This window comes from Barbatula barbatula (assembly GCF_947034865.1).
Source record: "Barbatula barbatula genome assembly, chromosome: 15".
Taxonomy (NCBI): domain Eukaryota; kingdom Metazoa; phylum Chordata; class Actinopteri; order Cypriniformes; family Nemacheilidae; genus Barbatula; species Barbatula barbatula.
In genome coordinates this window covers 22,717,450-22,744,747 of record NC_136778.1, presented here as the reverse complement: position 1 = coordinate 22,744,747, position 27,298 = coordinate 22,717,450, and the positions used below count along the sequence as shown (strand labels likewise).

The 27,298-nt window shown below is 41.3% G+C and overlaps 4 protein-coding genes across 4 annotated transcripts; 3 read left to right on the top strand and 1 right to left on the bottom strand.

Annotated features, from left to right (window-relative positions):
• Positions 1–77: 77 nt before the first annotated feature.
• On the top strand, positions 78–1,214 carry htr1e (5-hydroxytryptamine receptor 1E; the record flags this gene model as incomplete). Its single annotated transcript, XM_079474090.1, has 1 exon — positions 78–1,214. The coding sequence occupies one exon, from the start codon at positions 78–80 to the stop codon at positions 1,212–1,214; it is 1,137 nt and encodes a 378-aa protein (XP_079330216.1).
• A 2,028-nt stretch (positions 1,215–3,242) lies between these two features.
• On the top strand, positions 3,243–16,913 carry znf292b (zinc finger protein 292b). The gene is made up of 8 exons (XM_079475452.1): positions 3,243–3,514; positions 8,026–8,180; positions 8,257–8,335; positions 8,462–8,597; positions 8,676–8,878; positions 9,086–9,222; positions 9,329–9,470; positions 9,553–16,913. The coding sequence occupies exons 1-8, from the start codon at positions 3,353–3,355 to the stop codon at positions 16,402–16,404; spliced, it is 7,866 nt and encodes a 2,621-aa protein (XP_079331578.1). The 5' UTR covers positions 3,243–3,352; the 3' UTR covers positions 16,405–16,913.
• A 1,323-nt stretch (positions 16,914–18,236) lies between these two features.
• Positions 18,237–20,373, bottom strand: gjb7 (gap junction protein beta 7). Its single transcript, XM_079475630.1, has 2 exons — positions 20,275–20,373; positions 18,237–19,621 (listed from the first exon to the last, which is right to left on the bottom strand). The coding sequence occupies exon 2, from the start codon at positions 19,598–19,600 to the stop codon at positions 18,806–18,808; it is 795 nt and encodes a 264-aa protein (XP_079331756.1). The 5' UTR covers positions 19,601–19,621; positions 20,275–20,373; the 3' UTR covers positions 18,237–18,805.
• A 1,551-nt stretch (positions 20,374–21,924) lies between these two features.
• Positions 21,925–25,016, top strand: smim8 (small integral membrane protein 8). Its single transcript, XM_079475043.1, has 2 exons — positions 21,925–22,172; positions 23,272–25,016. The coding sequence occupies exons 1-2, from the start codon at positions 22,023–22,025 to the stop codon at positions 23,428–23,430; spliced, it is 309 nt and encodes a 102-aa protein (XP_079331169.1). The 5' UTR covers positions 21,925–22,022; the 3' UTR covers positions 23,431–25,016.
• Positions 25,017–27,298: the final 2,282 nt, after the last annotated feature.

The window sequence follows — 27,298 nt, the reverse complement described above, 5'->3', positions numbered from 1 at the left end:
CCTGTTCAACTGTGTTTCTGACAGGGTGTTAATCGTTGTGTGTAGCAGTGGCTTTAGTCCTGGAGTCCAGCCGTGGGATGGAGATGGAGCGTTATCTGGGAGAAAGCTCCGGTGCACCTGCCAACACCACCAATGCCACGGCCACACCAGGAGCGGCGTTTCCCGTTAAGGTGACGGAAAGAATAGCTTTGGTGGCTCTGCTGGCCTTGCTTACGTTATTGACAGCCGTCATGAACGGTGCCGTCATCGCAGCCATTTGCACCACCAAAAAGCTCCACCTCCCTGCAAACTACCTCATCTGTTCATTGGCCGTCACTGACTTCTTGGTCGCTGTGCTGGTGATGCCCATTAGCATCCTTTATATCACCACGGAGACGTGGTCGCTGGGACAGATTGTGTGCGAGGCGTGGCTGAGTGTCGACATGACCTGCTGCACCAGTTCCATTTTGCACCTGTGCGTCATAGCGCTGGACCGCTACTGGGCCATCACTAAAGCCATCGAATATGCGCGCAAGAGAACGGCCTGCCGCGCGGCTGTCATGGTGGCGATGGCGTGGGTGATTTCGGTGTTCATCTCTATACCGCCGCTGTTCTGGAGGCGTCGGGAGGAGGGCGGCGGTGGCCCGCAGCAGTGCATCATAGAGCACGATCACGTGGGCTACACCATCTTCTCCACCTTAGGCGCATTTTACATCCCCATGACGCTTATCCTCATCCTGTACTCACGCATCTACCGCGCCGCCAAGACGCTGTATCAGAAACGCGGCTCGTCGAGACATTTCAGCAGCCGCAGCACAGACAGCCAGAACTCTCTGAATCACTGCCGGGTCACGCACGCTTTCTGCATCTCCGACCCGTCCAATTCAGAAAACGCAACGGAATTAGAACGAAACAACATCACCGTTCGCATGCCGTCGGTCGATTTGGAAATGGCGGACTCAGACGAGAGGAATCAGATCTGTACGTCCCGGGAGAGGAAGGCAGCGCGCATTTTGGGGCTCATCCTGGGGGCGTTCATCCTGTGCTGGCTGCCCTTCTTTCTGAAGGAGCTGCTGGTGGGGCTGAAGATGCTGAACCCGCCCCCCTATGTGTCGGACCTTCTCACATGGCTGGGCTACGTGAACTCTCTCATAAACCCGCTGCTCTACACCAGCTTCAATGAGGACTTTAAACAGGCTTTTAAGAGACTGATCAGACGCAAAGGGCACACATAAAACCCCCAACAAGACTCTTGTGAATAAAATCATGTGGAATTATTTCAAGTTCTGTAACTCTGTGTGCATTTACTCAACAGTTTTTAAAAATGGAGCAACCAGAATGAAAAATGTACATGAAACATTCCTTCCTGATTTCATTTCTAATGTTTCAATAAAATGCGATGAAAACCCGCTGTCTGCTTTTACATTTACATTTATTCATTTGGCAGACGCTTTTATCCAAAGCGACTTACAAGTAGTTTTTTATACAGTGGCACATTACTGCAGAGCAATCAGGGGTAAGGTGTCTTGCTCAAGGGCCCTTCAGTCATGACCTGCTGGCACTGAGATTAGAACCGGCAACCTTCTGATCACAAGCCCAACGCTCTAACCATTAGGCCACAACTGACCCCTACAACACTTTTCTACAACATTCTTCATTCTGATGCTACAGATGAGTCAGATCCAACATAAGTGTCCTTTTTTATCCAACCTAAATTACATACTATTATATTGAATAAAATAAATATCAAACACAAAATATTAAATGTTGGAAATCATATCAGGTCACTTCTTTAATAACATCTGAACATGGGCAGATGTGCCAATAGTCATTGTTTATTGATTTAATTGGTAATAAATAAACTAAATCCCTTTCCATCCTGTTAAAGTCTCTTTAACAGTTGCTTGATGACATCATCTTTCATGAGATATTTTAAATGAATCCTTACATTGGTAAGAAAGGCGGTGATATCTCTGTCCCGTAGGTTGCTGGTCCACTATGAGAAGCGAGAAACTGTTATCTCTTATTGATTCAGTCGCCCACATTTAAGAGGAATAATGTGGCATTTCAGACAAACCCACTAGTAAAGCTGTCTTCTGATTCACAGGGTCTCTGGGAAGCGTTCGCTCCTTCCTACACACGCAGCAGGGGATAACAAATGTAATTCATTTGCAATTTCATTAAACCAAAACACTTAAGTCGTGCAGATCACTGGTTTAAATTTAGGTGATATAGTATAGCCTACCTGTGAAAATAAAAAAATATGCATAATATACAAATGTTAATAACCAATTAGTCACGGAACAATGAAGAGCTTAGTTCCAAATGATGTTTTTTTTAAATCATGATGTTTTATTGTGAATTCCAATTGACATGAATCAAACTGCAGTTGGTTTTTGTTTTGATTTAAGCCACAATGACTAAAGTAAGTAGCTAACTAACACAATAAAACACGATAACATAAAAAAACATAAATTTTGAAGTTATCTCATTTTGGAACCAGAATCTTCAAATATATGTGTATGTAAATATAATGAAACGTTTGAATTATTCAAAAGTTTCATTCACTAAAATGTATTTTGTCTAAAGCCATATGTCTGAATTTTGTTTAACTAGATTTGTTGAGAAATAACCGTGACAACACATTCATTCCATTACAAAAGTGTATAAGCATCTCAGGGCGAGACCTCAAGAAGCTGCTGCTTGATAAAATGACAAAACTGGCAACACTGTAGATGATCAAATGAAACATTGTTTTGGTAAATTCCCAAACTTAAATTTACTATTGTTGTTCTATCTAAAATGTACACACAAAACCTACAGCCCAGTGACTGACTCCATGCGGCGCTGCGCAGACCGATCGGTGTATGACGTTGAAGTATCGCGAGAGTAACAGCTTTCGACCAGTTTTGTCGGTACTTCGACGTCATAGGACGATTGGTCTGCGCACGCAGCGCTTTCGAATGAAGTCTGAACAAGGCCATAATGGCAAACTACACGCTGTTCTACGACTGGATAAAACAACGAACAAAAGGACTTGTGTCACGCGAGACACTTTAATGACTTCAGCACACATATAGCTACCAACAAATGCATTGTTAGAGTTTTAACAGACAAGCGAATCATTACATGATACACTATTTTTAACGTTTATTGGGCGTAGTGAAGCTTCTCCCCCATTAAAAAATAACCGCCCCTGGTTTCCGTGTTGCGTTTTATTCAGGCTTTATCCCGTTCAGCAGCTTTGTGCTTAGTTCGCTACCCCGATACGCTTCTGAGTGGAGTCACGTGACTTGACCTGTGCGTCAGGACGCACGGTGATTTTTCGTCACGTGTGACGCGCTGAGCGTACGCGGCGGAATTGTTAGTGAAGATGGCGGACGAGGAGGCCGAGCAGGACCACGGCGAGAGGGTCGACGCTTCCGACGCTTTAAACGCATTCTCAGCGCGCTTGGCAGAGATAGCGGCGACATTGAAAAGCAGCGCGGAATCGCCTGACGAGCGCGCGTCGCAGTACTGCTATGAGTTCTGTCAGGTACGTGCAGATTGTCTGACAAAACACGGCGCAGCTGCATTCATAAACACGCGCACAGCGACTGAAATACGATAACCTCTGTCGTGATAACTAATGCGTTACTGTATACAACGAATAATAGCAGCACCTTGATGCGATGGCACGTGCGTAGCGGGTATGTCGCGTATTCGGTGTCGTTATTTTGTCTCGATCTCGCGCAGGACTGTAAACAAGCACGCAGCGCACGCACAGCTGCAGAATTAAAGCTACAGTTATAACTGCGCATCATCTATCACTGACTGCATGACTGTAAACTATTACTGCACCTCATCGTCTCACATCACTGTTCGTTTTCATCTTTGCACGTGATCATAATCAAATACACACTGCATAGCATCATATTTTACTCACTGCACATCAGCTGTCACTCAGTGTGCATTGACCAGTTCGTCATCATAATCTGATACGTCATCTGTGTGCAGGACATCACGTCACTGGTCACTCACTCATCATCTGGTTCTCACTGCACAACATCATATGATGCTCACATCATCATTTACTCACTAGGGCGCGAGTATGTGCTAGAAAGATGCTTACAGTTTTGGTCAAGAGCTGATCATTCTTTAAAGGGATGCTTCAAATCTGTATAGATTACTTTGTTCTGATAAACAAGGAAAATATATTTGGAAGAATGCTTGTAACCAAACAGTTCTTGGACCCCATTGACTACCATAGCAGGGAAAATAACTGTATACATTTTTTTCTTCTTCTGAACACAAAATATATTTTAAAGAATACAGTTTTGGGGCACTTTTGACTACCATTGTTGTTTTTCCTACTAGTCAATGGGAGAAGTGTTTGGTTACAAGCATTTGTCCAAATATCTTTCTCTGTGTTCAGCCGAACAAATGTTTATAACAAGTAGAGCGTGAGTGATTCATGACAGAATATTTGCGTGAACTATCTATTTAACATGGAAAGCTATTAACCAATATTTTGTTTAATTATTGGACTGATACTGATAACATTAAAATTACCATTTATCGTCTGATCCTGATATTGTGCTTCCCTACTTAAAGTATATCGGCCGGTTTTACCTGTCACAGAATATTGTTTTTATAATCTGCCGTGTGTCGTGTGGACAGTCATTTTTATTGTCTAGAGAAGAAATGAACCATAGAAATAGAAATAGAAATGTTGTAAATAAATCTTTCTCCTACCGTGGTGCATTTTGCCGTTATTGAATGACTTTCAATATCAGATCAGAATGGCTGAATCAACCGCTCATGAAGACAGGTGTGATTGTTGTATTACTGTCATTCATTGATTACCTGTTGTGAATCATTTAGTGTTTTTGGTGTATGTGGTTGTTTAGTAGAATACACGTTTATATCAGACTCCTTTACAGTGAGTGTTGCTGCGCTTATCTCTTTATGATGACGGTCTACTGACCTATATCTCTTTTGTGATCATGTCTTCACATCAGGGTGTGAAACATGACGTTATGTTTAATCTGCTCTTAACGTGAGATAAAAATAAAATGTTCAACTTTGAGTAGCTCAAACTGTGAGTATGCTTTTGAGTTCACATCAGGTTGTGCTGTAAGGATCTTTTTTGTGTGTGTTGATATACTTTTAAAACATATTTGGATAAAAGCATCTCCTTAATGTGTACATGTAAATCGTTTCAGTTAGCAAATCTAAAAAAGTGCATTCTTATAAGAATCCGTACATTGATTTCTGTGTGTTTCTGGAGCCGTTTCCAAATAATCTTTCAAACAAACATGTTTGTTTTTATTGATGACAAAACTAACATTTTATGTAATAAACTGTGATTGTTTTAATGGTTGACTTTGACTGAATAATGAAGAAAGAGCAGCCAGTAGGAGCACAGAATAGACGAGAGCTCTTTTAATGTTGTTTAAAAAGCATCTCTTGAAGCTTCTTGACAAAATGACTAGCAAACATTCTGCAAATTCTGTTCAAAAGCTAACAACACTGAAGACGATAACACTGAATAACGATTTGAATTTATTTTTTATTTTAGTTACAACATAATTCCCATATTTCCCTTTGTTTCATTTCATAATTTGGATGAGTTTGTTATTATAGTAAAATTTGAAGACATAAGTGAGTAAGTGTCCAAAAACATTCGACCGGTTGTGAGTCCAAGAGCATTTTTTATTAGCGTTGCTGGTTAGTTAATATTCGGTCAGTTGGATAGAGTAAAATCTAATGTACCGATCTGTTAACACATTTCTCCTCTCACAGCATGTTTTGTTTGGCTCGTAGTAAAGAGCAAAAACATTTCAGCATGACATCATAGCACCAATAGTTTTAACTTCAGTCATTGAAGAGAACCACATCATTATAGTGTGTCAGAGAGTTGCTGCTTACCTTCACAAGAGAAATCTGAACACTTTTGACCATGTTGACAACACAACTGTCTGTTCGGTGAAGTCATAAACTTCAATTTGCAAAGATATATGACATTGTCTGACAAGCTTTTTTATATTTGTAAACAGAAAATATACATGGCAAATTGTGTTTTAACATTTGGACAGCCTTGTTTGTTATTATTGTTTTTATATTCTTTCTAAACATGTACAAGTGCAAGGACCACATTATGGGAAATCCTTGCCCCTCACCACCCTTTGACCTTCAGAGCCCAATGTACTGTAATGATATTGAGATTCACAGTTAATGAGATGCGTTTGTGTGTTCAACAACAGACATTTGTGTTTTAGTTTTGTTTTTACAGATAACAATACTGGCATTTTAGTACTAGCCATGTGACAGTACCAAAGTATGATTGCAAGGACCATTATTACTCTATAGTACAGTATATCACAGTATAATGTTGCATTCATAACATTGTGTGTAATATATAATAATCATATATTCACTGCTGTCAATAGCCTTTCATTTATTGATTGCATTAAAAAAATCGACATGCCTAAAAGATATAAACATGATTCCCATCATAGGTTTTGTTTTACAATTGTTCTCCATAAACAGGGGTTGCGTTATATAGCATTCTGAATCTTGACTTATTGATGGAAAATAAGCTGTGATTTCAGAGAAATGTAAACTGTTTCATAGGGGTGAAAAACGGACAGTTCTTCAATATCAATATTTGCCAATACCACCAGCATTTTTGCGATCCGATTAATTTAATCAATATTTTGATATTACTTGCCTAGACAGTTACATTTTTAATAACTCACAAATGCAACCAAAATATCTGTCCAGACGGGACATTTACAACAATAAACTGTAGTGGTTCTGCTAGGATTTTATGGAACAGTTGGGCTAAATGATGTCATAGGCTAATTAACATATTCATGATGTCATCGCATAGTTTTGTGTTGCAGCTTAAGACTAGTTTTGCTTCTACTTTCACATTGTTTTTAATACAGCATATTGCCCAATAAAGGTGTTCTCGTGTACATGTTTTCTGTTTCATATTTACATATCAAACACCCAGTAACCGTGTTGGAAAAGCAGTTTTTTTTGTACCCATTTATTCACAAGTCGGCCACCGTACGGTGAACAAGATGTGATATGTATTAATTGTACACCCCTAAGTTGGTAATAGGGAAGCGCCAAATGTACGACAACTGAAATTATTTGCCCAAATGTAGCAAAAAAGATGTGAACTGGAATGGTTGTCAGTGAGCGTACATTGCTTGCATGGATGTTTTTTCTTTAAATCATTTAGCCTATAATAATCCAACTGTTTTTGTTTATTTGTATTGTTGGTTTATAATAATTTGAATGACACTTTTTAATGAGTTTTGTTGTAGACGTACAGAGTACATTACATTCTTTCAGGCCTAATATAGGATATTCAAGAAGGGACAGGACTCCTGACTTGTTTTGTTTTAAAGGTATATTGTATTATATTAAAAAGCAAGACAACACTTTAAAAAAAGCACACCTTGACCATTGGCTTATGCAATAATAAAAAAGCGAAAAATAAAAATAAGTTTTTATTTGGCTTCAGTCAAGAATTTTCATTTCAGATCCCTAACAAGTAACAACATTAACCATATAGGGAAATTTTTATCGTTTGATTTAGTAGAATATAAATTATTTAGCTGTCACTTCAATTTTAATTGTTAAAATGACAATAATAAGTCCTAATGGAACTTGTGACTAGCTAATATAGAACTAGTAATTAAACTTACAATAAAGAGTAAACGGATACAGTAATGATGTTTTCCTTTCATCATTGGCTTTATAAATGGTATCATAATTTCTTGAAATGTCTGCAGTCCCATGACTCTCCATACCTTACTAATGACACTAATATTTACAAATGTGCTTTTGTGTGAAACCATTGCTGGAGACAGTAAGATGGGCACTCGTGGTCATGATTTCATTGTGTCATATCATCAACTCTGGGCTGATGACTGAAAACATGCAATACTTTCTTAAATTAACATTTAAATTAACTCTCAGTGAATTTTTAAAAATAATCTCTGGGCTGTTTTTAATGAAGAATCGGCCCTGTGCTTGTGTTTAATTCAGATTTTGGTGGAGTATGCCAGTCTTTGGAAGATGGAGGAGGACCCATTACCAGTACTAGAGGTTTACATCACGGCCCTGCTCAGCTTTGCACAGGTGTCCTCGTGTCTTTCAGCACAGTGTGAAAAGGTGCCTGTCGTGCTTGAAAGGCTCTCACTGTAAGTATGCATTTCCTTAAAAATACTTCTATCTGTTTTTTGTGTTGTAACCCATGATTTATTTTGCCTTCTGCAGGAGTTGTGTAGAGTTGCTAATTTCTCTGCAACAGAATGTCCCAGATTCATTGTGGGAAAGATTTAGGTCATCTGTCCAGGTAAATCAGAATTTGCGTTTGTCAGATTTATCGTCCTCCACATTGACAAAATGTGGTTGACAAAAATCAAAGAAAGCTTCTAGAACTGTGGTAAAGACTATTTTATGGGTTGTTATTTCTGTGTAGATCGTTCATTCTCTGGTACAGGAGAAAGGAATCTCTCAGCTGAGGATGCTCTTCACCATCTCACAAGAACAAGGGATGTGGACCAATCCAACACTGCAGAGTATCCTTAAAAACGACACGCCACCGCAGGAGAAAGGTGGTGCTGTCCTTCCTCTTTCCTCTTTAGCTCTGTGCGAATAACCAGCAGTCTAATGTTCTTCTTTCATTTCTACAGTTCACGAGTTCCTCACTCAGGAAGGACCAACACTTCTTAAGATGCGAGTCAAGCACCTGATGAAGGAGAGCTACATCGAGCAGGCCGCACTGCTGGCCAAGACATGTGGCGACTTCTCAGAGTTTGAAGAACATGGGCACTTTAAGCAAACATACCTGGTTTGTTTGTGCAGCATCGCTCCACAGGAAATTGTGATGGAGGAGGTGAGATAGGGAATTATAAACTTTTCGTTTGCATTTGTCATTCTGCTTTTGCTATAAAGCAGTCCTTCAATATATATTCCACTTGAATAAAAAGGTATTACTTGAAAATTGAACTTGCTGAGGATTATTGTCAGTGGGTCCTTGAAAGAAGATTTTCATACTTCAAAGGGGAATATTTCTTTTTAAATTATTTTTTTTTCTCTTCAGCTGTCAAGAGTGGACTGTCGTGATGCTTTAGAGATGATTTGCAACCTTGAGGCGGACAGCGATGAGAAAGCGGCATTTACTCTGTGTTCAGGTTTTTTGACCCGTCAGATTCTTCAAGAGGATTCTTACTGTGCTTGGTACGTTACTAAAGTTACCATTGCTGATTAAAAAAATATGCCTTGCTATAAGTATATTAGTTTTGTGAATATTTTCACTGAAAGTTGTTTTGTGATCTCTTGGCAGGGAGCTGACTCTGTTTTGGGGAAAACTTCTTAAGCGATTAGAACCTTCAGAGCAAGGCTTTTTGGACCGATGCCGTCAAATGTCACTTATGTCCAAAACTGTGTTCCATCTACTCTTTTTCATTAAAGTCATCCAGTCGGAGGTGAAGCTTCCCTAAGCTCTCGTTTCATGTAATTATTTTACAGATAGTAGAAATACTAAACTTCCTTGTTTTCCATTTTTAGATGGATAAAGTTGGGCTTTCCACTTGCATTGATATGTGTATACGAGCTCTCCGATTGGAATCTTGTGAAGGAAACACCAAGGCCACGGTCTGCAAAACCATTTCCTGTCTCTTACCCTCGGACCTGGAGGTGAAAAGGTCCTGCCAGCTGACAGAGTTTCTTCTGGAGCCAACGGTAGACTCCTACTATGCGGTGGAAACTCTTTACAACGAGCCGGACCAGAAGCTGGAGGAGAAAGATCTACCAGTACCAAACTCACTGCGCTGTGAGCTGATTTTAGTCCTCAAAACCCAGTGGCCCTTCGATCCTGAGTTTTGGGACTGGAAGACATTAAAGCGTCACTGTTTGGGTCTTATGGGCGAAGAGGCTTCTATTGTGTCCTCCATTGATGAGCTGAATGATGGCGACCCTGAGGGTTCAGAAGAAGATGCGAACATGTTTTCTGACGATTTTAAGGATGTGTCTCAGTGCTTTGTGGAGACAACGAATGAACTGAATGAAATTGCAGATCAGAGGCAGAAAAACAGAGAGATGAAAAAGTTGAGAGAAAAAGGCTTCGTTTCAGCGAGGTTCAGAAATTGGCAGGCTTACATGCAGTATTGCGTTTTGTGCGATAAGGAGTTTCTTGGTCACCGAATTGTACGACATGCACAGACTCACTTTAAAGATGGATTCTACAGCTGCCCAATATGTTTAGAGACTTTTGAAACAAAAGAGACTCTCGAACCGCACGTCGCATCGCATGTGAAACTTTCGTGCAAAGAACGTCTCGCTGCAATGAATACGAGTAAGAAACTAGCCAACCCCAAAACCACTGCTCCCGTCATAGCTACTCTGAAAGCTAAAAGTGGCGAAAATCACATGAGCAAGGCAAAGACAAAAAGCAACTGCAACGGGGACTCTGACAAACTTTATAATGGACACGCCAATGACAAAGAGCTCTTGGACATCAAGGAAGGCAGCGAAGGGAGCATTTGCCCAGTTCAAAGCTGCAGAAGGGGATTCAAATATTTCCGTAATCTCTTTGCTCACGTGAAAGATCACGGGGACAATGAAGAAGCAAAGCGCTTCCTTGAAATGCAGAGCACAAAGGTAGTGTGCCAGTATTGCCGTCGTCAGTTTGTAAGCGTTGACCACTTAAATGATCACCTACAGGTCCACTGTGGAACGAAACCCTATATTTGCATACAGCTCAATTGCAAAGCCAGTTTTGACTCTAATGCTGAACTGGTTGTACATAAGAAAGAGCACCTGGCGTTCAAGGCAAGGTGTATGTTTCCAGGTTGTCGCAAAATTTTTCAGGACGCCTACAAACTATACGACCATGAGGCACAGCATTACAAAACATTTACCTGCAAAGCATCAGACTGTGGTAAAGTGTTTCATTGTCAGACTGAGTTCGATCTCCACGTAGAGAGTCACGTCACAAAAGCGGAAGTCCAGGGCTCTGACGGGCTGCTAACTGAACCTCATGAAGACCAATCGAACGAAACGCATCAGAGTTCTGTTCAGTCAGACCCTCTCTCGGCCACACATGCCAACAGCACATATCCTCTAGTGGATCGTACATTGGGCATGCTGGCAGTAAAGCATTCTGTTACAAATATGCATAATAGTGTGTTAGAACTGTCCACTCAAGAGTGTGTTCATCCTGAAACAGGTCAACCTCAAACTCCCATCCATCATCCAATCCCTCAAACGAATGACCATGTGACGCAGACAGCCATGAGCACTCGCATGTCTCACTTGAGTCAAATCGGACCAGAGGAATCTCTGCTCGTTGCCTTGATGAGTGATTCAGATCCGGTGCCATCTACGTCTTCATACCAGAGTGTATTAGAGGACTTTCTACCGGTTCCAGCAACTGATGCTTTGCGCGGTCAGCTGCGGACGACAGATTCTGCTAAGGCTCCTTTATACAACAATACCAATGGAGTATATGGACAATACACTCCTAATCCTCTAGGTCAGGTTCAGACGCAGTATTCCAGCATGTATAATAGTACCATGACGTCTCCAATGCAGGGATCCCACAATGCAACACCTCTTGTGTCATTGGGTCAAATGGTTCCACCTATTTCACAGACACTTAACCGTCAAATAGCTCCCTTGCCAAGTAATGGACAGGCGTGTGAGAACAAGTCCGTGCAATTGGTAAACACAAACAACGCTGCCCAAGTGGTGAAAGAGAGACACAAATGTCTTTTCGATTCATGTACTCGGGACTACAGCTCTTACAGAAGTGTAACCAAACACATGAAAGCTGTTCATCCTGATTTTTACACGCAGTGGAAACTAGCAAAAAAGACCAAAATGGCAATGCGATCCACACTCCGAACTGTTTCTAAAAAAGGAAGTCTCAATTCAAGTCAACAAGACCAGCCAGCTCAAACCGTTCCCGCTCCTGCTGTTCAACCGCAGAACCCTCATGCCCAATCCATTCCCTACACAACAAACTGTATCAACTCCGGCTTTCCGTCTGTGGCCCCTCGCGTAACAGCTCCCTCGGGCCATATTCAAACCAATAATATGGAAAATATATTGGAACCCCTTGTGATCTCTCAACTTGGTACAAATCAGTCTCACATGGCAACAGGTCACTTGTGGGACCCCAGGCACAATTCATCCCTCCAGCAACAGACGTGTCATTCTCAGGAAATGACTCCAAACATGAACACCCTTTCAGGCAGTAATTTCACTTCTCACCTTAACACAGCATCTACTAAAGGTGCCCAGCATAGAGGAATGAGCTATTCTACTCTACAGCCGCATCCTAATAATCCTCCCGCACCTGCCCTACTGGACAGTGTTCAAAAGCTTAATGGTGACAGTTTGCATTCAAACATTAATCCACCTCAACAAGTCATGGCTTCTAATATGATGGAATCTGTAAATTCTGTAGCAGATCCAAATTTGTCATCTGCTCAAATGACTCGGTTGCCCCCTTACGCTGAAAGTGTAAACGGTTCAATTCCTAAAGATCCCTTAGCGTCCTCCTACTCTCAACAACAAAGTGACAGTTCATTCTCATCTGTACCTCACACCGAGTGTGCAGTGAGCGTGAAGACCGAACCTAATTTAGATTATCCTCTTTCGAGCAACATAAGTGCCCCATCAAATGAGAGTTCTCCGGCTCCTCAGAACAACACTGGGAGTGTGACAAACAACGGGGATAAAAAAGTAAAACGAAGCAGAAGAACAAAATGGCCTGCTATCATTAAAGATGGAAAGTTTATTTGTTGCAGGTGTTATCGAGAATTTCAGAGTCCTAAATCTCTTGGTGGGCACTTGTCCAAGCGTGTTCATTGCAAACCATTCGATGAAGCAGACCTGACGGCAGACCTTCCCAGCTCTTTTCTTGATCTTCTCAACTCGCCTCATCCAACACCTTCTTCATACGTGAACCTTCCAATCCCTACGCACCCACCGATAAGAGGTCCTCTTGATCCGAAACTGTTTCCCAACGTCACATATCCTCAAGCTAATGGCTCCACGTATGCTAGCAGTGATAAACAGATGGAGGAAGGGTTCAAGCAGAACTCATCAAATGTGTTTGTGAGCTCTGGACAAGAACAGCTTCCAGATGCCTGTGGTGGATATACTCAAAACAATCGAATGTCAGAAACTAGTGTCATACAGCACACTGATAGTGTGAAACATCAGCTACAACCCAGTTACCCAGACATCTCCAATCCACATTTTACAGATGGTCTTAGTGATCCTCTTCTTTCTCAGTTGTTGGCTGAAGGTCACTCGGCATCCACCTTGAATAGTGGTTCTGCAGATCACGTCAGGCAAATTCTTCAAGCTGAAACTGTAAATAAAATAGAGACCTCGGAAAAATCAGCCATCAGCAATGCAAGCCTGATGTCGAATGATGGTCTTCTGGCAGCAATGGAAAGTCTCGCTCAGAATCTGGTGTCTGAAAAGAGCGTAAAAGAAAGACTGCGTGAACAGATATTGGCAGGAGACTTTAACAAAATAAGCAGTCTGCCCCGTGGCTCAAGCATTGATAGTTCCTGCTCACAAATTTCCGTAGCAAGTCCTGTGACTGGGGAGACACAGTGTACCTCAAACTTGATTCAGGATGCAACTCAAGGTGAACGTCAATGGAACGCTGCTGGGACTTCTGCCGAGACTGTTTTGCTGTCTGCCAATCTAACTGAGGGCTTATCTTTCAACAATTCATCTGTGTCTTCGGGACATGGTGTGAATGAGGTTAACAATACCACAGCCATCCCGAATGAAATTTTGGAAATCCAAAAAGCTTTTGAGAAACTTGACCTAGACAGAGAAATCACTGAAGATACCAGAACTGTGGACCAACCTAAAATGAGTGAGGTAAAACCCAATAAACCAGACTCCAATGATTCAGCCACTGAGAAGTCGAGTTATGAGAAACCATTTGCGTGTGTCGCAAACGGTTGTACTTACAGAGCAATGACAAAAGATGCCCTTTTTAAGCATCTTATCAAACTGCACAATTACACGGATGACATGCTTGCTCAGGTAAAAGATCAATGTAACGTCTCCCCTTTCAGCTGTCAGAAATGTAACAAGGCGTTCACACGCAACTCCAACCTCAGAGCCCATTACCAATCCATTCATAACTTTTCACAGGAAGATATGAGGAAATTGAAAAGTAAGCGCCAGTCTAATCACATGTTGGTGGAGAGTGATGGCGGGAGCCCTTGCCCAACGCCAGATGTGTCCAGTCAAGTCAAAAACATGACGGATGCAAGTCAACAACAAAAAGTAGCTGTTACAGGCACATCAGCAACATTAAAAGCAGATATCTTAAAAAAATCATGCATCACTCCATTGTTTGTCCAGCAGACTGCTGTTGTTCCTCAAAGCAAAAATCCTGGAATAGCAAAACAGGCTTTAACTTTGGAAAGTCAGACAGCCATAAAGCCATCCGTCATTATATCTGTTCATTCTTCTGTGACTCCAAGAGTTGATCAGCATCCGAAGACATGGTTTCCCGGACAGTCCAATGGGTCCCCACTCAAAGAACTTCTGCCTACGCCTCCCTCAACCCAATATCCGTCTGCACAGGTAAAGATAGAAAACCAGCCCCTGGATAAAAAGCCCAAACCTTGCAAGCCCCGGCTGCCAAAGCCAAAAGAATCTCCCAAGAAACCGAAAGAGAAAAAACCAGAGGCTGATGATAGCTTTAGTCCTTATAGACCGTATCGTTGCGTTCATCATGGCTGTGTGGCAGCTTTTACAATTCAACACAATCTGATCTTGCATTACAAAACGGTGCATCAGTCTGCTCTGCCTAAATTTGAGGTCAACAATCAAGATGAACAGAACGACGAAGACACAGAGGATAAGGATAAGAACGAGGAAAGCGAGGATAAACCAGATGGTGAGATCAAAGAGGTGGATGAGTTCAGGTGTCAAGTCAAAGACTGTTCTTGCATTTTCCAGACAGTTCCGGACTTGCTCCAGCACTACCTTCAGCCACACAAGTTACCCCTTGAGAAAGCCGGTGCCATGATGTGCAGCATCAACCTGGGCAGGTTTCAGTGCGATCAACCCGACTGCTCTGAGATGTTTACGGGATTCTGGAAGTACGTCAATCATGTGGATGAAGAGCATAAAGATATCAAAATCTCTAAGGTGGAGCCAGTGGAGGGCATGTTCAGATGTCAGGTGGATAGTTGCGAATGCGCTTACAGCACGCGCTCCAATCTACTGCGGCACACCATGAAGAAACACCACAACGTTTACAAACGGCTGCTCATGAATCCACGGGAAGGCTGCAAGGGCGGTAAACTCGGTCGTCCTAAGAAATCTGATACTGCTGATGTCGTCGAGAAAGAAAACCGAGAAACAAACAAGAAAACAATTAAAAAGGCATGTCCGAAGAAGATCAAAAATACGAAAAACAACTGGACCAAATATGGGAAACCCATTTTGAAAACCCAAGAAGAAGCCTCGGCGATGTGCACCAAACGATTACAGCTGCAGTACGCTTGTATGATAAAGGGTTGCGAAACGGTGACCGGGTCAGAGCGAAATATAATGAAACATTACCTCCAGCATGGTCTTCCAAAACAGTACCTAGAAGAACAGAGAAGCAACTTTATCTACTGTAAAAAGTTATCCCGCTCCAGATATAAACGCATTGCATCCAGAAGTGATGACACGGATAAGTCGGAGGAGAGTTCAGTCGAGACGTCTGACAATGACGAAGTCCCTGACCCCGTGCCGAGCGAGTCGGAGTTCTCAAAACCCACGTCTGAGAAGGAAAGCACAGAAGATCCCGATCTGTCCGACAGCAAGCCTTCCACGGACACGTGTTCAGAGATCTCTGTTGTGGTTAAACGCCGGAGGGGACGTCCACGCAAGGGTGAGATAGTCAGGAAATCATTGGGACAGAATAGGACGACGAGACTGCGGACAGCAAGGAGTTGCACAGTCAGTTATGTGGATTTAAACTCGGATTCCACTTCCTCCAGCACTATCACCCAGGAAGACGTCTCCGATCAGAACACGGCATTAAATTCGTTTAAGCCCATGGGATTTGAGGTGTCCTTTCTTCAGTTTCTCGAGGAATCACGGACATCCAAGAGAAAGGCAACGGAACCGATGAACGGAGGTTCCCGTAAACGGACAGCAGCTTTCCAACTAAAGACAGCCACGATCGTGTGTAAAAGAGCGGATGCGGAAATGCCTTCGCGGGACGTCCTGAAACTTGTGGACTTTAAAAATCCCCAAAAGTTGACCTCTCTCTGCAATGTAACGTTTGAGGTGCAGAAAATGTTCTCTGGCGTCTTGGAGCTTCTTCTCAAGCAGCTTCATGAAATGAGACCCACGGTGATCCTTGAAAAAGAAAATTAATTTATTGAACTCAGGATAAGAATTACGATTGCAAGCTGATTTCTAGAAAGAAATGAACGCGGAACGGCTGTAGCTGCATTTGAAGATGAACAATACATGCCCGGTATCTTAATGGTCCCTAGTATGACGTTAATAACTCAAGACTGTGTAAGTTAAGCTGACTTTATAGTTGCAGTAGATAAAGAAATACCTCTAAAGCATGTATGTCCTTAGATAAAGGTGATCAGCACATTTTGTTGCCTTGATTTGGGAAGTGGATTTGGTTCTATATTGAGTTTTGGATAGACTTTGTAATATTCCATTGGACTTTTTCTATCCAGCTGAAAGTGGTTCAGTTCTGATGTCATGTGCCGTGTATAATTCGTAACCGTTTTGGTCCCGTTCCCCCTGTAAATCTGAAATTTGTCAATAATGTTGTGTCTGGTTCTTTTTGATCAACTACTGCCACCAGCAGTCCGTATGTTAATCAATGGCAACCGATTTAATACAGCTTGCTTTTTGGTACTAGGTTTTGGTCTCTTTTTTTCATTGTAATGTCGCAGGAACCCAGGACATGAGTTTAACAAGTGTATTGTGTGCCCTGTTAAAACAAATGCATTAAGTATACACTATTTTGTACATTTCCATAAGGCATTCAAAGTGCTTTTTTGCCACACAATTATTTTTACATATTATACAAAAAAAGTATTCTTCTATTCATGATGTCTCAAAATAGCACAGTTGAGTATACTTGGCTTAAGACATTTTCTTTGGTATATTAAGAGTAATATAAGCGCATGAAAAGGGGGCTTTAAGTGCATTTAAATGTATTATTGTACCCTTTTTTTCACCTGGGTGTACTCGACTACATAAGTGTCTGCCTCACATGTACATTTTGCTCTATTAATTGTAATTACACTTAAAGTACTTACACTGAATTAACATGCGTGCTGTTACCCCTCACTGTAACCCCCAACCCTTACCTCAAACCCATAACCAAACGTTAAGCTCATTGAAATGTTCAGTGTGATCAAGTCCGTTTCTATGATTTATTTTCTGAGATTTAAGTCAAAATTTAATTATTCACATATTTTTATTTACACTGTGATGTTTTTTCTTTATGCATGTTGTGAACATAGGACCTTTTTAGAAAACAACAAAGTTTTATCTACATAGTAGTAACCACGTTATCACACATACAAGGTCACTTATAAAAAACTTATTTTTAAATACAAAGCAACAAATCATTTATATTTGTGGATAGGGCGGCCCAGTAAATTTTGAAATATGGAGTTTAAATCCCAGTATTTTCAATGTAAACATCTGGTCTGCAAAGAGATCACCGGTGAAACTAACATTACTGCGCATGCACACTTTTGTGACCCCAGCTGTACAATAGAATATTCTACACAAACAATAGAGCGCATGTACATTCTTTCCCATAACAAACAAATGAAACCGATAAAGAAGCGTTCCTTGGCTAAATTTGTCTCTTCAATATTTAGAACTAGACTGCGATACCAAGATCAACTGCTAGATGTCAGTGTACCGTACGGTTTCTTTAAACGCGACCGAACTACAGGACCCATTCAACAAATTGTCAATATAATAAAAAATGAACATACAACAAAATTCAACAAATAGTTTAATTAATACAATTATTATACAATAAAATAATAATACAAATAATATGAACATAAATAAAATATAAATAGTTATATATTATTAGACACAATCTAGAAGATGAATACTGTCCCGCCGCGTGTGTCTGATGAAAGGGTCTTGAGTTATTTTTCCTTCTCTCCCCTTGCTTTTTTCATAAACAGGCAATTCTATGCAAAGATGGACTTTACCGTGACAAAATGAGGTTCTACCAAAGGTTTTCATCACTGAAGTTTTAAAGTTTTTATTGTTAAACATTTTCAGGTAAGCGCTGCTTTAAGAATTGACACATCTGTAACAGTCCTCATAAATGCGCACATGAAGAAAGAAATTTAAAATAAAATAACTACATTAAATCTTATGCTGTGCAAAGAGCCATTTGTTGGGTATCATAGCTTCCGGTTTGTGCATTTGAATTCACGGAAATGCTGAAAAAGTCATCTCTCAGAAACTGCTTTTTTGTCACATGCTCCCTTTTTGTTTTTGTAATAGAAACATGTATAGACTATAAACAGATGCTTTATTACATTGGCTATAAATGCTCTCTCTATTTCAAGTTTTGATGGTAAAAATCACATCAATTACGCTGAAAGTGAAATTGCCCATGTAACACTTGACCAACCGGAGTTCTTTTAGAAATGCGATTGAAATAAAGCTATTCATTTTGTCTGATTTGGTTATATGAAATGAGCGACATGCAGTTGATAATGGATTTTAAGCCGGTTCCAACCAGAAAAGAAAAACATCCATCAGTCCATATTCACGCAGCATTAAGCGTAGGGTTGTCCTTTCCCGCCAGTGCAGAATGAAGTCCACCCTCTTTAGACGCTGATAACGGCTGTGGCGCGGACGAACCGAGAGTCACCACGGAAGGAGGTCGACCGTGACAGCCGACTCTTTGGCTCACAGGTACATACTTCTTACTGAAGCACTTCCAGCACTGCTTGGATACAATATACACCATCTCCACCACATTCAGCACGATGCATAGTATAGATGTACATCCCATAATATACAGAAATATCTTTTTCTCTGTGGCTTTGGAAATGTAGCAGTCCACAGCGTTGGGACAGGGGCTCTCTTCACACCGGAGCAGTCGAGGGACGTTGAAGCCGCTGTACAGAAAATAGAAAGCGAGTAGGGTCGCCACCTCGAAGGAGGTTTTGAGGACCAGACTCATGATGTATGTGAAGAGGAGACCTCCGTCGATGCTGCCCTTGTCCTGGTAAAGCTTTCTTTTGTGTTTGCTCTCTCTGTGCTCCCTGTAGGCCACATGCAGCGCCACCAGCAGCGACGGAGTGGACACCATGATCAGCTGTAAGGCCCACAGTCGCGCCTGTGAGATGGGGAAGAAGTGGTCGTAACACACCTGCTCGCAGCCCGGCTGCTGAGTGTTGCACACAAAGTCTTTGAACTCATCCTTCCACACCTGCTCGGCGGCGGCCACGAACACCAGGATCCGGAAAACGAAGAGGACGGAGAGCCAAACCCGTCCGACGACTGTCGAATACTTGTTTACTCCGCTCAACACACTTTCTAGAAATCCCCAGTTCATGATTTCTTGGGTGTCATTGGGCTGGGATGTCGGAACACAGCGTTACAAATCATGAAATCACACACAAAACACTCAAGTTGTTTGTGTCACTTGATGAGATCACATTTTCTATGAAACAACCGTTGGAGTGAATTTAATGTACTGTGACCCCAAAGACGCTTTTAAAAAGGACAAAAAGTCCACAGTAAAGTTTACAGGTAACACTTTAGGGGAAGGCTGTATTTGTTAGCATTAGTTAACGTGAACTAACAATGAACAATACAGGTGTTCTGCATTTATTACAGTTGTTTACTGTATGGTATGGTTCTGTTGAATTAACTATTGTTAACAGTTTCAACTTTTGATTTTCAAAATGTCCACACCAGACGTGAGCAACAGACTCACTGGGAAAACAAGGCACAAGGCACATCGCTTCAGGCGTAGACAGGGTGTAAGTATAAGAAATGCTATAAAAAACATTATTGTTCATTGTTAGATCATGTTTGCTAATACATGAACTAATGTTAACAAATACAATCTTATTGTGTTACAAGTTCACATCCTACTTAACATTTATTGAGCAGACTGTCTTATCCACAGCAAGATGTAAAACAACAGGGTTTGTTATAACAAAAGGAAATAGGCCTACTGTTTTGAGATAATAATAATAATCTGAATAATGTGAAAGTATTTACCTTTAATCGAGTCTGACTTCTCTTTTCTCTTGTGTTTCTCTGGCTGTTCGAGACGACGGAGCTTCTCTGTGCTATTTGATAGTCAAACACACCTGGCGCAGGTGCCGCACCCGTTCTGTTGCCATGGATGAGCTCTTATGTTAATGGAAACTCGAAGCGAAGGATATGTGACCAATCAGATGCTTTGTTGCTGTACGGTGTTTCTGGTAAATAGAAAAGCTGACATGTTTGCAGAGTCATCAGAGTTCCTTCTGTAGTGTTATTAGTGTAAACACGGTTAAAATCACCAGAAACACACACACTCGTGTCCTCCACAGGTCTGTACGACATTGTCTCCATGGTCATGGTCTCTATAGGTGTTCAAAACTGTAAACGGAAAAATGAGACTCGGGACAGTAAATCACTTTACATTTGACTGATTTTTGCTGTAAATTTGTGTAAAGTGTTTACTGAAGGTCTTAATGTGAGTTCTGACAGTGAAAACAGACACAAATTCCCCTTACATCACAATATATATCCTTTACGTTGACTTCCCATGTTGTTAAGTAAATGTTTAAGTCCTGTTAATAGCAAACTTCTGTTTGTTGCCAGATCAGAATATAATCCCCAGAGCTCACCCTCATCCACTCAAACCCTCACAAGCATTCTGTGCAGTGGAACATGTGGCCTGTGTATGTATAACTGTGAGAACCGCACAAACACTGTTACATATGTGTGTGCAATGGAGCTTTCGCTTACATCCTCACAGGGCTATAGCTCTCTGTTTCACAATCAGTACTGATGTACGGTATGTTAATGTGACGTGCTGCAGATATACAGTATGCGTGTGCACCTGTACATTTGTGTAACACCACAGGTGACATGTCGCTTATGTAGGTGCACATGCAGCTTTTATAACGTGTGAATTACTAATGAGATCAGCAGCAGTTATCTTGTTACCGACAGAGAGACAATCAAACATTGTCCCTGATATCTTACTACACTCTTAAAATAAAGGAGCTTAACAAAGAACCATCTCTTTCGTAACCTTTTATAATCTAAAGAACCTTAAGAAAATGTCAAAGGTCGCCAAAGTGGCATCTGCGGCTTCGAGTTTGACTATTCAAAAGAGAATATGGGAACATTTCACATACGTAAGCAAACAAACTGGATTAGCCTCTCTTTTCTTCATTCATAGATTCTTCCAACATTTTTTTATCTGATGAATTCAAATTCAAAGCTTTTTTAATCCTAAGGCAATAAAAACTGTATTGTAATATTTGTCCTTTTTGTCTTCCTGAAGTGTCATATTTTTTTCTGCTGCCTCTGCAACTTATTTTGTCTTTGTGCTTTTTCTTTACTGTATTACCTTATTGCTTCAATGTTCTATGTTTAATGTTATCTCATTTAAAAATACCTCTTGCGATGCTTTGATGTCGTCCTTTGATATTTTCATTTATTTATGTATAATTACACAAATGTAAAGACATCCTCTACAAAACAATATACATGGAAAATATCAACTAAAACTAAGAAGAACAAAATACGTTAATCCACACATTAATCCTTTTGTACAAAAATGACATTCTCTTTCTCATTCTCACAGCAATACAAGATGAAACACTAGAGGGCGCTGTGATGTTTCTCTACGGCATTTCACCCTGCCGACTTCTCTTTATTAACTGTCGTCTGTCTTTTCAAAATGTCGTCCTCCTGCCTGTGACGATAACACTCGTGTTTTTGAAGGATTTAATAGTAACAGCGGTGAGATGTGTCGAGCGGCGGATGGCAGCGGGACGGGAGCCGCGCAGAAGCCGGGCGGCAGTGAGCGGGAGGCGGGTTATAAGACTCCAGGGCTCCGTGGAGTTAACACCACCTCACTGTTCCGTGCTGTCAACCCGGAGCTCTTCATCAGACCTGTGAGGCACTTCACTTATGTCGCTTTATAATGCGAGAGAAGGCACAGCTCAAGTTTTCTTGATGGGGTTGTTTTGCACGTTCTAGTAAAGACATCAACGATTGACGTGATTTATTGACCTTGAACCCTGTGTGTGTGTCTGTGTGTGTCTGTGTGCGTGTGTGTGCCTGTGTGCGCGTGTCTGTGTGTGTCTGTGTGTGTGTGTCTGTGTGCGTGTGTGTGTGTGTGTGTGTGTGTCTGTGTCTGTGTGTGTGTGTGTGTGTGTGTGTGTCTGTGTCTGTGTGTGTGCGTGTGTGCCTGTGTGTGTGTGTGTGTCTGTGTGTGTGTGTGCGTGTGTGTGCCTGTGTGCGCGTGTCTGTGTGTGTCTGTGTGTGTGTGTCTGTGTGTGTGTGTGTGTGTGTGTGTGTGTGTGTGTGTGTGTGTGTGTGTGTGTGTGTGTGTGTCTGTGCCTGTGCGTGTGTGTCTGTGTGTGCGTGTGTGTCTGTGTGTGTGTCTGTGTGTGCGTGTGTGTGTGTGTGTGTGTGCGTGTGTGTGCGTGTGTGTGCGTGTCTGTGTCTGTGTCTGTGTGCGTGTGTGTGTCTGTGTGTGTGTGTGTCTGTGTGTGTGTGTGTCTGCGTGTGTGTGTGTGTCTGCGTGTGTGTGTGTGTTTGCGTGTGTCTGCGTCTGTGTGTGTGTCTGCGTCTGTGTGTGTGTCTGCGTGTGTGTGTGTGTCTGCGTGTGTGTGTGTGTCTGCGTGTGTGTGTGTGTCTGTGTGTGTGTGTGTGTGTCTGTGTGTGTGTGTGTGTGTGTGTGTGTCTGCGTGTGTGTGTGTGTCTGCGTGTGTGTGTGTCTGCGTGTGTGTCTGCGTGTGTGTGTGTCTGCGTGTGTGTCTGCGTGTGTGTGTGTGTCTGCGTGTGTGCGTGTCTGCGTGTGTGCGTGTCTGTGTCTGCGTGTGTCTGCGTGTCTGTGTCTGCGTGTGTCTGCGTGTGTGTGCGTGTGTGTGTGTGTGTGTCTGCGTGTCTGCATGTGTGCGTGTCTGCGTGTCTGCATGTGTGTGTGTCTGTGCGTGTCTGCGTGTGTGTGTGTCTGTGTGTGTGTGTGTGTGTGTGTGTGTGTTCCAGAATAAGCCGGTGATGTTTTTCGGGCTGGTGACCATCAGTCTGTGTGTCGGGTATCTGGGTTATCTTCACGCCATCAGAGACGCAGACGAGCAGCTCTATGAGGCCACAGACAGTGATGGACAGACTTACATGAGGAAGAAAACCTCCAAATGGGTCTGATGGAGACTAAACCACTGCTGACACTCCTGTTATATCAAACAACATTTGCATTTCTGTCATTTATAATCATCACATTTTGTCAGAATGAAATAGTTCGACCAGCAGCTTGACAATATCAGATATTATAGACAATATTTATTGTTTAAACCGAGCAGGTTGCTGAAATGTTGAGGTCCCATAGCTGTAAGACTCATGTTATAACTGACGTGAATTATCTGACTGTTATTTGTACAATGACATTTGTAGGTGAATATTTTGTTGGCCCTGTAACGTTCTTGTTATGTGTAATACATCAAGAAACACAGAATGAACAAGAAATGTCATGGTACTTATATGGCCTGGAGAGTCTAAATTGTGTCTAATGTATATGTTGCTGTATTTATAGCCGCTTTGGTGCTATTTTTAAATCCTTAACACCACAAAGCAAGTGCCTCTCACTCAAAACTATTTGTACAAACAGCACCACAGCACAGATTTCCTGCGCAAGCCCGTCACTTGATCAAAATCTTAAATTGAAGAAGTAAATGATTATGACAACATCAGCACCATCAGAAGTCCTCATTGAACAACAAGACACATGACAGTTATAAGTGTCAGGATTTCCCAATGTAAACTTTGATAACCGTTTTGATGACAGTGACTAAAAATGAATGCTGCGTGTTTGATCAATATTAACATAACAAAGGTATTTAACATTGACTAGAGATGGACGAGATTCACAGTCACAATGTCAAGGCATATAGAAACCACAAGATTATTTTACAGCACAAAATGGACAGGGGAAAACGTTTTTTACAGTTTAGGGGGGAACAATTTATTATATATCCTCATATCCAGTATCTTTACTGGGAATTTATTTTTATTTTACAGTTTGTTTGTCAATCCAGCTGACAGTAAAGGTAAAAACATGTAAAGGGCCGGTTTATTGTTGGTATCATGAGTTTATCTCCACATCCAGTTTTATGAAAAAAATAACAGTAAACAACTTTGGTTGTGAGATTCGTCTCCAGCTCTCACACAAATGAATCATATGAGCTGTCGTGTGAAGGAGAGATACCGGAAGAATTGTTGTAAGACAAATGTAGACGGCTGCTTATTCAGTATTCTCTTGGGAATGATTGACCGGATCAGTCAAGAATATACTGCATAGACTAGAACTTTTTATTTCACATTAAAGAAAACAAAGTAAATCGGTCTCGCTTTTAATTAAGTCAATGTTAAAATGATTAATTTTATTTGAGATGCTTTACTTCAGCCGGAACCACAAGTCTGCTAATATTACAGATAAACAGACGTCTGATCTTCAAACACAAAGACGTTTGCTGTGATCAGATATTGAGATTCGGATCCATATCAGTGACATCACAATGTTCAACAAAGACCAGATGAAGCATGCGGCTGTCTGGCTGTGACAGACTGTTTGACATCATTCAGAAAAACCCTCAACATTCTGCTGGAAGAAGGAATCGTGGCCAGAAGTGTGTGAAGAGCAGCTTGACCTGTTCTGGTGCTTTTAACATGATGCCATTGTAAATTGTGTTTTGACAAGTAATATAAAGTATAAACGAATGTTAAGTTCAGGTGGCAAAAAAGATGAAATATTAATAACAAAAATATAATAATATGATTATAATAAACAACGCTGATCCAGAAGAACTTCCTGTTTCAGGGTTTAAACCTGCATGAACAAAAGGATACATCCAACAGAACATTTGTAACCACAAAAGAAAGTTAAATACATATCTTTAATATTTAATTATACATGTTTACTGTTGCAAAGTGGTCTATATATATATATATTGTGTGTAACTGTGTATAAACTGTGGTCATCCATAGAATTGTAACGTTTATGCAACCAATCAAGTCTTTGGAAGACGGCTGTGAGTGGGCGGAGTTTGGCGCGTAGCCCCGCCCGTCTGCCACAGGTTATAAATACGCTGCACCGGCTGCGGCTCATCGGGATCGTTCAGCCGTGAGATGCTCACCGGGTTCGGGTCAACATGGCGGAAACACCCGCTGCTCTCCCGCTGCACAGCAACTTTCTGCTGTAGGTTCCTGGAGGATCTTTAATCTTCAGAGTTTAGATGAACATGAGCAGCGCAGGTAAACAAACCAACGCGATCAGTTACTTGTTTGTCATATGTCACGTGAGTAGTGCTCATAAGTAATAATAATAATATATAATTGTGTTGATGTGATGCTTTAATCATCTCAGTGCGGAGTGAGTGTTTGTGTGCGCGTGCAGCCGCACGAGAGGAATAGACGCGGGTCATTCTTCTATATGTTATTGTGCAAACTTCACGGTTAAATAAAAAAACACTTTTAATGAATGAAATTGGTTTTACATTTGATAAGGAAAAAATAAGACCACTGGTGTCCAGTTCTACAATGTTTAAAGGGACCAAGAATCTAATTTCTGCACATTAGAACATTAATCACTTTTTGTAGTATGGAAACATATAAAGAATAAGTGACTACTTACTACTTCATAAGAACATTTACTTAATATACAATCCCAGATACCACAATCCATCTGGCTTACGTCTATTTGACGTCTGCATTTACATCTGCTAGACATAATTTGCTCGTCTGTAATACGTCTGGTAAAGATCTGGAAACATCTGCTGAGTAAAAAGATCTGCTAAACGTCTTCGAGGTGTTTTACATCCATTCTAAATCATAAACATCTTACAAACGTCTTCTAGAGGTCTATATGAGGTCTGACAGCAGACGTCTCTGAGATGTGTTGCAGATGTAGACGTGAGTCAGATGTATGTATGCTATCTGGGATGTATTTTGACTTCACTTACGACACAATGGTGTTGTAACACCGCAGGAATGGGGTTGGGTGACGCGTCTCTTTAAATTTAATTGTTAACAAAATACTTTAAGTCTACATGTTTAAAAACTGTATTTGCTATATAACTTTATACTTGCTAGCTATGAAATCTTAAGACTCCCTGCATCCAGGTTTTGTAACAGGTTCTGTGAAATTCAAATGTGATTTTAAACAAAAATGAAATTTTTTGTTTAACAAAGGTTTTCAACCTTACAGAATACAAACATATGTTATGATCTTTTTGTGGTTAATTTCAAGATGCTTCACATATGTGAATAATGCCCCAGGCGTCCATGATTAAAGTCATTTGTCTCTTGTTTCAGAGGTCCGGTGGTCTTCCCCGTCCCCTGCCCTTCCTGCGGATCACGTGTTGAAGTCTGGAGCTGTCATATTCCCCGGTAAACATCTTCCTCGCTATGATGCTGACAGATGTGTCACGACTGCCCTATTGTGTTTTTATGAAGCGTGTGAATGTGAACAGGTGCGTTCGATCAGCACGGATGTCCTCTGGTCACGTTTCCGGCGGAGACTCAATGCAAACTGTCTGAGGAGATCAGCGGAGAGGAGGTGTCGCAGTTTATACTTTACTGTCAGCGTCTGCACAAGTATGAAACGCACAACACCCTTCAACCAAATACAATGAGAGCGAGAGCGAGAGCGAGATTTGTTGTACCTTTATTTTGTGTTTGTACAGTAAGAAAGGAGAAGATGGTCTGCTGTCTGTGGTTGCTGATCTGAGACAAGCGGATGGCACTGTGGTGAAGTTTATCACGGAGACCCTCCTGAGATTGGAGGTATTAACTCGCCCTGAGAGCGGTTTCTCTGTGACCAACTGTCTTTACTATTAAAGTTATCATTTCGATTCTTTTACACATAATAAATAAAATGTGTCCGTCAGAATACACAGCTGACACACATTCCTGAGAGAAGTTCATGATGTCTGTTAAGCAGGAATGAACTTGGCCGTGGTGTTGGTTTTGAGGTGAAAGGCTTCAGTGTTTTTCTTGTGACGCGTAGAAGAGCGAGCAG

Bases quoted from the DNA above. Each gene is read 5' to 3' on its own strand.
- znf292b (XM_079475452.1), top strand. From the start codon at position 3,353: ATGGCGGACGAGGAGGCCGAGCAGGACCACGGCGAGAGGGTCGACGCT. The intron at 8,879-9,085 runs GTGAGATAGGGA...TTTTCTCTTCAG, and splicing joins AGGAAATTGTGATGGAGGAG to CTGTCAAGAGTGGACTGTCG. The intron at 9,223-9,328 runs GTACGTTACTAA...ATCTCTTGGCAG, and splicing joins GAGGATTCTTACTGTGCTTG to GGAGCTGACTCTGTTTTGGG.
- gjb7 (XM_079475630.1), bottom strand. From the start codon at position 19,600: ATGAACTGGGGATTTCTAGAAAGTGTGTTGAGCGGAGTAAACAAGTAT.
- smim8 (XM_079475043.1), top strand. From the start codon at position 22,023: ATGTGTCGAGCGGCGGATGGCAGCGGGACGGGAGCCGCGCAGAAGCCG. The intron at 22,173-23,271 runs GTGAGGCACTTC...TGTGTGTTCCAG, and splicing joins CGGAGCTCTTCATCAGACCT to AATAAGCCGGTGATGTTTTT.